This window comes from Haliaeetus albicilla, chromosome 26, assembly GCF_947461875.1.
Source record: "Haliaeetus albicilla chromosome 26, bHalAlb1.1, whole genome shotgun sequence".
Lineage (NCBI taxonomy): Eukaryota > Metazoa > Chordata > Aves > Accipitriformes > Accipitridae > Haliaeetus > Haliaeetus albicilla.
Window position 1 is genome coordinate 5,386,840 of NC_091508.1, and position 13,272 is coordinate 5,400,111.

General features: G+C 54.8%; 1 protein-coding gene across 5 annotated transcripts in view; it reads left to right on the plus strand.

Moving 5' to 3' along the window:
- Positions 1-2,424: 2,424 nt before the first annotated feature.
- Positions 2,425-13,272, plus strand: part of SCUBE3 (signal peptide, CUB domain and EGF like domain containing 3) — a 38,991-nt gene continuing 28,143 nt past the window's right edge. For 3 of the 5 annotated variants that reach the window (XM_069770709.1, XM_069770711.1, XM_069770712.1), the window contains exons 1-2: positions 11,391-11,919; positions 12,923-13,048. In XM_069770709.1, coding sequence (XP_069626810.1) covers positions 11,673-11,919; positions 12,923-13,048 — 373 coding nt within the window. In that variant the 5' untranslated portion in view covers positions 11,391-11,672. Of the gene's footprint in view, positions 2,785-11,390; positions 11,920-12,922; positions 13,049-13,272 lie in introns of those variants that run through there. The other 2 variants (XM_069770710.1, XM_069770713.1) reach the window with 1 other exon arrangement.

Sequence of the window (13,272 nt, forward strand, 5' to 3'; positions counted from 1 at the left end):
AAGACAGGTTAGCGAAAAAAAAAAAAAAAGACTATTTAGTTTTCCTCTGGTTATGATGATAAAGGATCACGGGAAGGGATGCGAGCAAGTCCTGCTCCGAGGTGCGGCGGCTGGGCACAGGGATCTGCTGGCATAAGCGAGCGGAGAGTTTCCATTTTGGCTGTGCTCTTACAACAGCCATAAGTGAGACTTGTGTTGACATGGCAAATCGCAGCCTGGAATGAAAAGTGGTGCCACAGCTGCCGAGCCAATACTCACAGGAAGGTGGTGGCATCCCACTAGCAATGCTCTTGGCTTGTCCCAGGACACAGGCTGCAAGGACCAGAGCCCCTTCCCGCTCTGCACCGCATATGAGGAGGAGCACCCTTCGTTCCCAAGAGCTCCTGGCACAGACTGGGGCTGGCAGGAGAGCCAGAAGCCTCCTCCAGTGGCAGTGTCAAGCGGGATAGCACATTCTCGCTGGTGGGTCATGGTCCTCTCCCGATACATCCTAATGATGACACCTCTGCATTCATATTTTTATACATAAAATTCTTTTACAGCTTTAGTAATAATTTCTGCACCTTTGCCCCTTCCCAGGCTGCCCTGGAGCGTGGCTGGGCCAGGGATGGTTTTGCATTACTGGTTTGAGTCAATATAGCTTAGCAAGATGTCCTGTGAGTTGTTGGGGCTGGTCATGTTGGTGCAAGTGCTCTTCTGCTGGATTTCTTATCCAACTGGGCTATGGCAGAGCCAGTTGTCCCTGTGGAGAAACCCCTTTTAGCTATGATGGGCTGGAAGCTGCCCTGTGCATCTGTCCTTCAGCTGATGCTAGTCTCCTGCTTCCCTGGAAGGGGTCAGTTCCCACATGGGTTTAGGACCCCGACGCTTTGCCTGGGTGACCTGCTAGCAGCAAGCAGAGCTACGTGGGTGCAGGACAGCTCCGCAGGGCCAGGAGAGAGGGCCTTGCCCTTGGCCTCTGCCTTTGGAAAGACCCAGCATGCAGATGAGCTCCTGGTTTCCACACATGCTGCTCTCCTGGGCCAGCCACACTGCATCTGTCCTGTCTAAAGCAGACCTGCTCTTGCAAACTCCTCCATCAGGAAAGGTCCCTGTCCCATGAAGGCAGCCCAAGGGTTATGTGTTTTTGTAGGGAAAGCATAACTAGACCCATGGACTCCTCAGCATTCTCCTGTCCAACTGCGGTTCCTGTCCAACTGCGGTCCCTCCCCTCCTCCCCGCAGTGTGATGGCAGCGGGTGCCTTGGCTTAGCTGGACATCACCTCCAGCCCCCTTTATTGTATCTTTAGGGGTTAATAGGACAAAAGGGGATACGAGAGGCTGCAGGGGCAGCACGGTGGGCTGGGAGGACCCCGTGGGCAGGATGATCCTGTGGGCAGGGTGACCATTGAGGCTGTGGGACCCCACGTCCCTGGACAGGTGGGATGACTGCACATCTTCCTCCCGGCCCCGATCCTGGCTCCCAGCCTTTTCTCCCGCTGCAGTTTCCTGGCTGGCAATGCCTCTCCTGACTCAGGGAGCAGAAACAGCCTGGAAGAGAGATGGTGCCAGCAGCTCCCAGTGCAGGGACAGTCACAAGGTGTAGCAGAGGGTCCCCCTGCACCCCTGGGATGCCAGCTGCATTGGGCCAGGCTGCAAGAGGCTCCTGCAAGCAAACAAAAAACCCCTGAATATTTCAGAAAGGTCTTCCTCCCCCCCCCCTTATTTCCAGTCCCCCCTCCCCACCTCTCCCTTGCAAACAGCAGAGCTGCTCTCCAGTCCCGCTTTCCATGGGCCCAGCACCCCAAGACGCTCCTGCAGCCGCCGAGCCCAGCCAGGTCGTGCCATCTACAAACTCTTTTTTTTTTTTTTTCTTAGCTATATATATGTATATTTTTCCTTCCCCTTTTCTTTTCCACCCATTGCCTTTTCCCATGCCATACGCCTCCCCCTGCTCCCCCCCTCCCCTTGCCACCACCCCAAGCCCTCGGCTGGCCGAGGGGCTGCGAGGTGCGGGGTGGGTCTGGGGGTTGCGGGGGGCTTTGCATTGATGCATTGATCGCCCATGGTCTCCGCCTGACCTCCCTGCTCCCAGGGAAGCAGTCTCCATGGCTACTGGCCCTTCTCCTCCAGCGCAGACTGTAAATTCCTGCAGGCAAAGCCCAGCCTTGGGGGTGCGAGGGGGGGAGCCGGGAAGGAGTAACCAAAGCCAAATAGAAAGAAAGAAAGGCTGGGAGAAAAAGGGCGTTGCTTGGATGGGGCTCTCCTTTCCACTCCCCTTTCTCAGGTCCCCAGCACCAGGGCAAGGCGCCTGCTTCCCCCCTCCAGCGCTGCTGCTCCTGCTGCTGCTGCTCTCTTGCAAAACTGGAATTGGCTGGGATTATTTAAGGAAAAAAAAAAAAAAAAAAAAAAAAAGAAGGAGAAGGAGAAGGGATCAGAGCAGCCGCCAGAGAGAGGGCGATAGAGTCCACTTTCCTCCAACTGCCCTGGGTCTCCTTCCCTCACTCTCTCCTCTTTAGCAACACCAAGAGCCCCAAACTGAACCCAGAGCAGCTTTTTCCATCAGTTCAGTTCCCTTCCCTCCCTCTGTCTCACACACGGCAAGAAGAGAGCCCCTTCCTCCTCTTGATTTCCCTTCGCATGCTCAGCCTCTTGTTTCCTTTAAAGCACTAGAAATCCCCCCTTCTTGCCCCCACTCCTCCATGCAGACTGGGATTGCAATGGGAGCTTTGCAGATTGCTGGATTTTCCATCCTTTTCTTTCTCCTCCACTCTGGAAACACGCTGGCAAATAAAGCCAGTCAAGGTAAGAGAAAATCTTCCCAGCTCGAAGGTTTGCTGTTTGATGTGCGTATTAGGCAGCCGGACCTCCTCTTTAGATCTGGGATTTTATATGCAGGCTGGAGAAATTAGCAGCAATAACAAAAAATAGTGGAGGGGATTTTAAATGTTGCTTGCAGATATTCTTGCCTGCTGCCTTTGATTGGGGTTGGTTTTTTGTAAACTCTTCAATGAGTTGCATTTCTTACACTTTATTATTTTTGGTTCGGACTCTATCTCAAGGCAGGGGTGCAGAGGCAGAAAATGAGGGGGTGCGAGCAAGTCTGCACCCATCACAGGGAAAATGTTGCTATTTGGAGGGGCTTGGGGGGCTTTTCTGGTTTTGGGGTTGCAGTGTCTGTGAGATGGGGATAATACCCACGGCGGTGTGGGCGAGGAGGGCTTGTTTCGGGCTGGGTTGGAGGGAAGGGACGGCGGAGTGGGTATCTGTAATGCTGGGAGGTTGTATCTGCGTTTGTGTGTTTTACATAGGCGCGGGTTGAATCTCAAATGTTGTGCTATAGGGGTGTGGGCTGCACAAAACTTCGGGTAGCTGAACACAGCAAAGCCTGAAAAATACTGGAGCTCTTTCCCTATGTCTAGAAAAGAGAGGTATGTCCCGTCGTTATCAACTTCAGGCTTTTCTGTTTCACCACTCCCGTATTGAGCCAGAGGTTCTCCTTCACAAACATACACATGTAGCTTTATGTATGGGCTATCTATACCTTAGGTTTTCTATAGCACCTCTATATTTAGCTCGGATTTTTCTCTACACACACGCGCAGGAGTGCGCGCGCACACGCAAACACACACAGCCCTACGTGCATGATCCTGTTGGCTGTCTCGAAAGGGTTTTTTCTCCTTAATTCACCACTATCTATACAATCTATTGGGTTTTCTTTTTTTTTTTTCCATAGTGCTTGACAGTAAGATTTATCAAAACCAGCTTTGGCTCTTGCTATTGTAGTAGCTGCATGTTTATGCGTACAGCGAGATTAAATAGAGTGTGAATGAAATATAGGAGCGCAGGATATAATTAAAGATCTCTGTAGGCATTAGTAATAGGCATATTTCAGCCACGCACATGGTCGCCCCGAGCACTGTCACCGACAAAGTTAGAAGGAATTTCAAGGCTATTGTCTTATCTGGCTTAAAGTGTTTTTAAAACAATAGGCGACTTTTCAGGAGGGCAGTCTGGGCAAGCACAGAGGAGATTTTCCAGGGCAAAGGTTTGGTAAGAAGGCGTCCAGCTTCACGTAAAGCTTTATGATTTAGGCTTAGAAAGGAATGCTTAGGTTTTTATCCCCCCTCAAATTATCTTGAGTGTATGCATTGCTTTCATTTCTTATCATAATATTTATTTATTAAGGCCTTTTGGTTTCCAGTTCCATTTAAGCCTGAGCCAGAATTGCATTAAAATAGCAAAGTAAAATTCCATCGTGCAGAGACTTGACAGATCCCTTCAGGGAAGTAGAGGGGTGGAGTGGGGGTGGAGAGAGGTGAGCTCAATCCTGCACCGGGGTAAATCGCCCGCCGTACAGCCAGGATGGAGCTGGCTCCTCCTTGGCCCCCGGCGAAGGCACCGAGCAGACCCAGGGAGTCCGGCCGCTTTGCAGCTGGGGGGGGCTTGCAGTGGAGATTTAATCCCCCAAGCTGTTGCTGGGGGGTTCTGCGGGCTGGGGAGGGGGAAGCGGCCACAGAGGGGTGAAGGATGGTGCCCATGGGGATGCGAGGGCTCTGGGCAGGCATGGACATGGTCCTTTTTGGATGAGGCTGAACTCTCGGACCCGGCATCACCGACGGCAGATAAAACTTGTGCTTTTCCTAGGAACCCGCTACCGCCTGTTTTGCTGCATGCACGAGCATCGTTGAGCCCTTCGAAGACAACCTGTGCGCCTGGGGCATGTTTTAGTAGGATATTTCTGAAAAGCATCAGGCATCCCCTGCATCTGCGGGGTGATGGCCCAAGGATGGGGAACACATCACCCCTCCGCCCTCACCGAAGCCTTTGCCCTTTCAGGGGACAACCACCCTTGCCAGGTGACTGTCACGGGCTGGGGATGGCTCCTGTCCCATCAGATGGGCTTGTTTTGCTGTGATAACATCGCGCCATGGGTAGGGCTCGCTGGGTCATTTCTCCCACTGAATTGCCCCGGAAAGTTTAGTCTGTAGGAAAGGAAGGATTTACAGAGCCGTCCGCCGGGCCTGGAGGGTGTCTGCCAGAGGACCTGGCTGTCTGCAGGGTTTATTGGGTCACTTTAGGGCTAGGAAAGCTTTCAAGAGGGGAACTAACAATATAAATCCAAATAACCCTGGGGAGGGTCCTGTTACGCACTCAGCTGGGATGAAGTCTCCCCCTGGTCCCCATGCCAAGCTGCCCGAACAGCCCCAAGCTGCTGCCGTACCCACAGCTCCCCTGTTTTTTGGACAGGTAATGACACCCCTAGTCCCATCCTGTCATCCGTCACCTCATCTCACAGCCTGCCAGGCAGAAGAGCCTGTCCTGAGCTCCCACTCTCAGTGGAGCAGTGCCCTTGCCCATCGTCAGCCGGCATCGGTCCCTCCCTGTGCCCCGGGGAGGATGGAGCCCAGGGGCTGGCAGATTTGCACCCTCCTCTTGTACCAGTCAGTGCTCAGATCCAGCCTTGCCACGGTCCTCTGGCAGCACCCCCATAATGGGAGCCGTGTCGTAGGATTCGCCACTTTTTCCTGGATTCGCCACTTTTTCCTGCAACCGAATTGCACGTCTCCTCGGATGGTGCCTGGGGAACGGGGCTGGGAGGGAGATGCATCATCTCCCTGGGGGACCCCAGCACCCCAGTTTGCAGCCCCTGGCACTCCCATAGCCCTGGCCACCCACCCAGTGTGGGGTCCTGAGTGGGCCCACGGCCCCAGCCCAGCTCGATGGTCACCTGTGGGTAAAACCAGCCCTTTTGGCTGGTGCCGTGCAGCCGCCCAGGGACGGAGCCGCATCCCGCGCGAGGGGCTGGGTTCGATGGGGATGCACCTGCAGAGCCTATGCCGCCAGGGATTATTTTTTTATTTTTTTATAATTTTTTTTAGGAGTCTAAAATTTTCCAATTGCAGCGTGGAGATGCTGTTTGATTCCCCTCCCATCTCCGCCAAACCTCCTCCCCCTTGGCCTCTGCTTTCCTCCCTCTCATGCATTCACAGTGTGCGACTGTTGTGCCTGTCCCCTCCACCCCTCTGAAATATGAAATGTAAAACTGTAAACATTTCAACATACAGCAGTTCAAAGGAGATCTTTGACTGAGGGCGTCTAACATGCCTGTACCGAGATTAAAAAGGGGAGGGGGGGGTAGGAAGGAGGGAAGAAGAGTTTTTTTGTAACTGCCAACGGGAGTATAAATATTCAGACACCTTGAGTCTTCCAGTGCGGAGATGTATTGCTGTCTCCAAACTGCTCAGGAGTTGGGGTTTTTTTTATTTTATTTTTATATAGATTTTTCCTTTGCAGACGGTCACACCGGAGTAATCCATTTAGGAAAAAAATATGCATGAATAACCTTAACCTTCACTTTCAAAATTATAAGTCCCCCGAGAGGCTTTAGGAGAAGCCTGGGATGGCAAATAAAGTTTGCTCTGTCTTGCGGCGCTGGAGGAAGCCCGGCCGGCCGCATTTCGGCGAGGCTGTCTTCCCCACTGGAGCTCTTGTGATTGTTGCTCCCGAAGCCAAAACCAAACAAACACTTTTTTTTAAGGCAAGGCTTGGTTGGCCTGATAAGCCAAAGGAACAACAGCAATGACAATTCCCTGGGGAGATGAACGCGCCTTTGACATGGAGTATCAAACCCTCCTTGGAGAAATCGCGGCCGAATTGAGCCAAAGCGACTGGCGTTGGCACAAGGAGGTGGGATGGGGATGGAGGGACCGTTTCCATCCCAGGGGATGACGAATCTGGTGGTGGATCTGGGATCCATCAGGATGACCCGGGCTGGCGCAGGGGATGGGGAGCTCAACCCGGCTCTACCCCCATGGGAGTGGGAAGCATTGATGGGGGGAAAAAAAGCCCCTTTTGGGGTGCTGCCAGCTTTAGAGAAGCAAAACCCAGGGTAAGGAGTGCAGAGCAGGGTCTGGCCATGGGGCAGTGGGGTCACCAGGCTGGAAACACCCCCAGGTCCTCGCTGCAACTTGTGGTTCCTCATCCTTCATCCGTGCTCCATCATTCAGCAGGGCCAAGCGCTGTGGCTGCAGCTACCGGGTCCCACCTGCTTTTGGGAGAGCTGGGTGGATGTGTGGGGCGTTGGGCTCCTGCAGTGGGATGCGGAGTTGCAGCATCCCCTCTGACCCGACCCGAGAGCGGGTACCCGCTGGCACGGCATCCCCGGCACGGCAATAAGCCGATGCCGAGCACCTGAGTTAGGATCTCGAGCTCGGATGATGCATCTTTGGCCAATTTGCAAAAAGCCACCCCGCAGAACACCTTCCGCCCCTCTCGCCAGCCCCCGGCCCCCATCCCCTCCCGGCGGAGTGTCACTGCCTGCAGCCGTGCCCCGTGCCCATCCTGCCACAGCGCAGCACGAGTCGCCCTCGTGAGCTCCCTGGGTGAACAAATGATTAATAAACTGCACCACAGTGTCTGAGGTGGTTATTAATACCCTGGTAAAAAGAGCTACTGAAGTTATAAAGCTTTAATTTGGCATTAAGGCCGAGTGGAAACTCCATGTGCCTGCCAACAGCTACACACACATCCCTATACAGACAGGCTGTTAATATATATGCCTATATAAAAATAAAGAATAAAATTAATTTGAAAGAAAAAGCTGAAGCGCTTGCAGAAGAGAGAAAAAGGATGGTGGTTTTGTTTGTTTAGGAGTTTTCTGGTGGGTTTTTGCTGCCCTGTCTCGGCCCCCTCCTCAACTTTATTGGGACTTTGAGCCTATGGATAAAACCATCTTTTATCATCTATTATTTTTTTTTAAACAAAATAAGGAAGTAAGGAAAGAGCCTCAATCCAGGCTCTAAAAATATACGAGCTGTTGCTTTATTCCCCCACTCACTGTCGCATATCGCCGGCGGCGTGACGCCGCAGGGCAGGGTACAAGCATGAGACCCGGGTGCCTGTGGGCTCCACCACCGCGTCCCCCACCGGCCTCAGGTCAAAGCCCTTCACCTCCCCAGTGGGTGCATGCCGGTCCCGGGGGGTTGGCGGTCCCCCCGCTTTTGGCACGCTCGAAATGGCAGTGGCGTTGAAACTGTCTGCCTCCACTGCCTTTGAAATGGAGAATAAAGCTGCAGCTGGAGCGGAACGGGGCCCAACAGCCAGCGCTGGAAAATCCCACCCACAACGGAATAAAAAACATCGCCCGAGGCGCGGGGTGAGTGCCGCAGCCTCCTGCCCTTTGCCGCAAACCCCCCGGCATGGTGTGGCGGCGATGCCGAGGATGCTCTTGCCCTTTGACGGGCCCTAATTAGCCCCAAAGTGTGGCGGGATGGGGAGGTGGGGCTGGGCAGGGAGTGGGCGCTGCCGGACATGGGTGAGACCTTGGGTCCCCAATGGGACTTGGCATCTTCATCAAAATTAAATTCCCTGCCTGATGCAAAATCCCCTGGTTCTGAGGATTTGGGGCACGATGTGCCCATCTGCGCCGTCTCGTTTGGGCCCATTTCAGGCAGCTTTGGGTGAAAAAGAGCATCTTTGATTATTCGTGCAGGTCTGCAGGGGGTCCTGACTGGCAACCCCCCCCCAAAAACCCACCTGGATTTGGGACCTGGAATTCAAAAGATCCCCCCAAGCAGGGGGGCGAGCAGGGCGCACTCCAGCAAGGATTTTGCAAGAGTAAATAGGGACGGGAACATCAATAAGGATTTTATTTTTTTTTAAATCTTCTCTTTGCTTGGCTTGAAAATGAAATCCCTCGCGCCTTGGCGGTGGCTGGGAGCACCTGCAGCGCAGCCGCGGGCATGTTTTTGGATGGAGAAAATTCTCATTGCAGGAAAAGCGGGCTGTCCCAACAGCAAAGCTTCCCTTTCGTGGGAAAATGCCGCTTGCGTTGACAAAAATGCAAAAATTTAGTTTTTCAGAGATTTTTTTTTTTTAATTCACTACATCATTTCTGAAGGATACTTCTTAGGAGCCAAAATTTCAGCATTCTGAAATTAGGATCTTTGCCAATCTTGGGATGGCTCCTGGGGTGCCGAGGAGGGTATTTATTCACTCTTCCCACACACACACACATTTTTTTCCCCTTTTTTTTCCTTTTTTTTATAATCCTGTAACCTTTCAGAATGTCTCCAGCTTTGGAAAAATTACAGAGTGGCAAATTTATAATGTTTTCTTTTGTACTTTTGCTGCTGTGTAATCTTTCCAAAGTTAGAGAAGTTTTCAAGTTACAGAATGGAAAAAAAAGATAGGAAAAAAAAAAAGTATACATGTGCAAGTGGGAAAGGCACAGCATTGTGTTCAGTGCCGCACAGTCGTTGTTCATTGTCTTGAGTTTGAGGGCGCAGGAGGAAAAAGAAATAGAAAATAAACCCCCCCCAAAAGTGAAATTTCTGGCAAAAGGCTGGGAAAATGTCAATGATGTGATGTCTGATAGAAGCTTCACATTTTGGATGTTTTTAGGGGAAGGGGATAGGGGCTGATGGATGGTCTGTACTGTTTGGGTGCTGGTTCCCACCTGTATGTCAGGGTGGGTGCCCGGGGTGCTGGGACCCAGCAGCTCTCACCTTGAGACCGTCGACTCGAAGCGTCGCGATGTGATTTATAACTTGGAGGGGGAAGAGCCGAGTGAGGGCTCCGAACCATGCAGGGCCAGGACCAGGATTTGCGAAGTCGGTAGATCTTTGGTTCAGCACCGGCTTCGTTGCTGTCAAGTCCCCGCACCCACCGCTGCCTGCGAAGCAGCGTGTGCTCGACGCCCCCCACGTGTCCCCCCGCTCCGGTGCCACATCCCTCCCGCCACCCACCCGAGAGCCCTGGCGAGGGATGCTGGAGCCAGAGGCGAAGTCACTGTGATGCCAAACGGCGCTCGCCAGCCATGGAGGCGCTTCCTCCTCTGCCGAAAGGCTCTTTAAGCCTGAAAATGTGGCTGGGAAGGAGTGAGCTCTGCACTCCTGTGGCTTTTGCAGGTTTTTTTTCCACCGGTGATTATTCGCACGTGCTTTTCGGTTTGTAGGATGGGGCCTTTGCAGGTGGGTCAGGGGTGTGGTGGGGCAGCTGTGCCCCGGGGTAGGGATGGGGTTTGCAGCCACATGTGAAGTTTGGCTGGGGAGGAACGGAACCCGAGCCACGCTCAGCTCCCCGAAGGAACACCGGCCCCCCTGAGCCCCCGCGGGACCCCTGGCACGGGCCAGGCTGCGAGCCTCTCCGCGGGGATGCCGTCCGGTGCTGGGGTGGTCGCGGCGTGGCGGCACCGTGGCCGGTGCCGTGGGTGCCAGAGGCGACTGTGCTGGCCAGGAGCGGGGTTCAGGTCTCCCATGCAATCCCTCCGTCGTCCCCGCCGTGGTGGGTCAGCCTCCAGCCGGTGATTAATGGCCCAAGGGAGGCCGTGGTGGCCGCGGGCCATGGCTAATGTCAAATAACAAATATGAATGCGGGCTGTAAATATTTATACAATGCACAGGCACGTGCCGCCTCCCTGGTGCAAAGGCAAAGCTCTCCTCCCCCCGGCCGGGTGACTCACATCTCCCGGCAAAAAACGACCGGGGTGGCCGGGAGAGGGCTCGGGCCGGCGCTCCCGCGGCCGTGGCCCCCGTCCCGGTGGGGCTGGTGGGGCTGCCTGCCCGCCCGCGGCTTGCAGGGATGTTTCATGTCTTTGGAGACATTCTGGAGCACTTCTGTTCTTGAGGTTGCTGAAAAGCAGCTTTTTAAAGGCAGCCTCAGGCTCCTCTTTATGGGGTACAGGGAAGCTGGAGGGACCCTCAGATCCCCCTTCCCTGGTGAGACCCTCCCCATCCCCATGGGAGGCGGTGGAGGCGAACCTCCCCTCCGGGAGCAGCACTGACGCTCCCCACGTGCCCGTGGAATCGGAGTGGGGAGCCCAGGGTGCTCTGGGAGCCCTGCCCGTACCCGAGGGGCCGCGGGCGATGCTCAGCCCCTGACTCCCCTGCGGGGGTACCCAGCTGCCTTACACCGCTGCCAGGCATTGACAGCCAGAGAGGGGGATGTGCCCGCTCCGGGGTACCACGTCTCCCTTACTGCCTGCCCAGAGAAGGCAGAGAGCAGCCAGGTGAGCAGCCTCTTGCTCACAAACCTCCACCCCATGCGCTCAAGGCTTCTCTGTTTCCCAAATACCATTAAAGCCTCCGCTCCCGCAGCCTCCTGCCATGGCAAAGCCTTGGGCATCGCCGCTTGAGGCCATCACTGGCGTCCAGTGCTCTGGACGTGATGTCCCAGGTACCATGGCACTGCATCCCGGATAAGTGGGTTGAGGGGCAAAGGGGGTATGGGAGGTCTGTGGATTTTGGCTGTGTCCCTGAGGAAGCCTTGGTGTTTTTCCCAGTTCTCCTCCTGCTTCCCGCTCCCAGCTCCCAGGTTTATTTCGTGCGGTCCCTGCTAATTCGTGCACATTCCTCAGCGCCTAAGAATAGAAAGCGATGACGATTATTTGGGTGACTGGTTGGCTCAGGAAACAGCTAATTGGAGACAGAGACTTTCACCTCTGCCTGGGCTGGCTCCAGCCTGGACTAGGGGCGCCTGAGCGGTGTTGCCTATCATCAGACACGTGAAAGGGTCGGGGAGTCTCAGGGTGGCTTGTATGAGAGTGGGGACACAGGTAGTGCTGTTCGGGATTGGACTCAGCGGCGCACCGTGTCCCACAGCCAGCCCATCAGCCATTGCGTCAGGGCTGGGTGCGGCAAAGCCACTAAGGAGCAAAGCGGCAGCGTTGTTCCCTCGAGCCTTTCTGCTTCATGGGCTGGTTGAAAAGCCGGAGGGCTCCTTGGTTTCATCACCTCAAGCGACGGCTCCCGTGGGGAGATGGGGGAGAGCTCCCCCCGGCTCTCCCCATCGCTCCCCCTGCCTCTCCCCTTGCAGATGTCGACGAGTGCGTGGAGGGCACCGACAACTGCCACATCGATGCCATCTGCCAGAACACCCCCAAGTCCTACAAGTGCATCTGCAAGTCCGGCTACACCGGCGACGGGAAGCACTGCAAAGGTAGGGGCGCGCCACTGGCACCGGAGCCGGAGCCCCTCTGACAAGTGACAGCCCTGGCAGGTCGAAGGCAGGCAGTGGCTCATCGGCAACGTCCCCTGCCCTTGCAAAAAGGCTGCTTGTTTACCCCAGCCCATTGCAAACTTTTTCTGCCCCTTTTCTGCCCCAAACCCCTGCCCTGTTGACACTGCAGTGCATGGGGACAGAGAGGAATGTGACCGTCCTTGCTGGTGGTGGTGGCAGCCATCGTGCTCCCTCCCCTGCTCTGCAAAGAGCCATGTTTGCAAGGCTGGGGCTGCCCAGGCCCAAGAGGATCACCTGGGGCTTGTTTTAAACAAAGCTGGGTTTTTTTTCCTGAAGGTTTTCCAACCCAGAGGCTGCAGAACTGGGTTAGCAGCTAAAACATGAGACGCTTAAAAATAAGATATAGAAATACAGATGATATAGATGTAGATGTAGATATAGATATAGATGTAAATGTAGATATAGATATAGATATAGGTATATGCAGCTGAGTGAAAGAAAACAGGCTTCTTGGAGGAGCAGCAGCAGGAAAGCAGGAATGGGGCAGGGGAAAAATTCCCGGCTCTGCTCGGAGCGGGTCCAGGCTTGGGATGGGCTGAGTACAAATAGCAGAGGGATTAAAGCGCGCTCCAGGCACAGCAAGGCTTCGCCATGGAGACGGGCTGCTCTGCCCACCACTGTGGGGAAATCCCGTGTGATTCCCAGTGCACAGCGCTGTGCCGAGGCTTTAAGACAGCGGGTTATCTGGAAGTCCAGGGCCTAGACTGGGGACGATGGGGATGTTTTTGCAGGGTGTGGAGGGATGCTGTAGGTAATAATGGAGCTGGGGACCTGCTGGAATAAGCAGAGACAGCAGAGAGCCCAGGGCACAATATCAGCCAGGTCGCAAACACGCTGGAGATGGGGAGCAGCACCCCTGCAGCGAGTTGTCCGTCCTCAGCCAGGGCAGCCCCACAGCTCTCCTGCCCTCCTCTCTCCGCAGACGTCGATGAGTGCGAGCGGGAAGATAATGCGGGCTGCGTCCACGAGTGCGTCAACATCCCCGGCAACTACCGCTGTACCTGCTACGACGGCTTCCGCCTGGCACACGACGGCCACAACTGCTTAGGTGAGGGACGGGCCCCCGGCACGCACTGGGGTGGGATGCCGGTGTGTTGCAGCCACTCAACACCTTGGGATCAGCCTGCTGGCTTTCTTTACCGGGCACCTCCTGAGTTCTGACCCCCCCAGACCCCTTGCAGAGACGGGGGACCATGGTGGCACTCCCAGGTCAGCAGGCTGGCTGCACATATGTCACATACCATGATGGCTTGCTGGGGACAGGATTGCTCC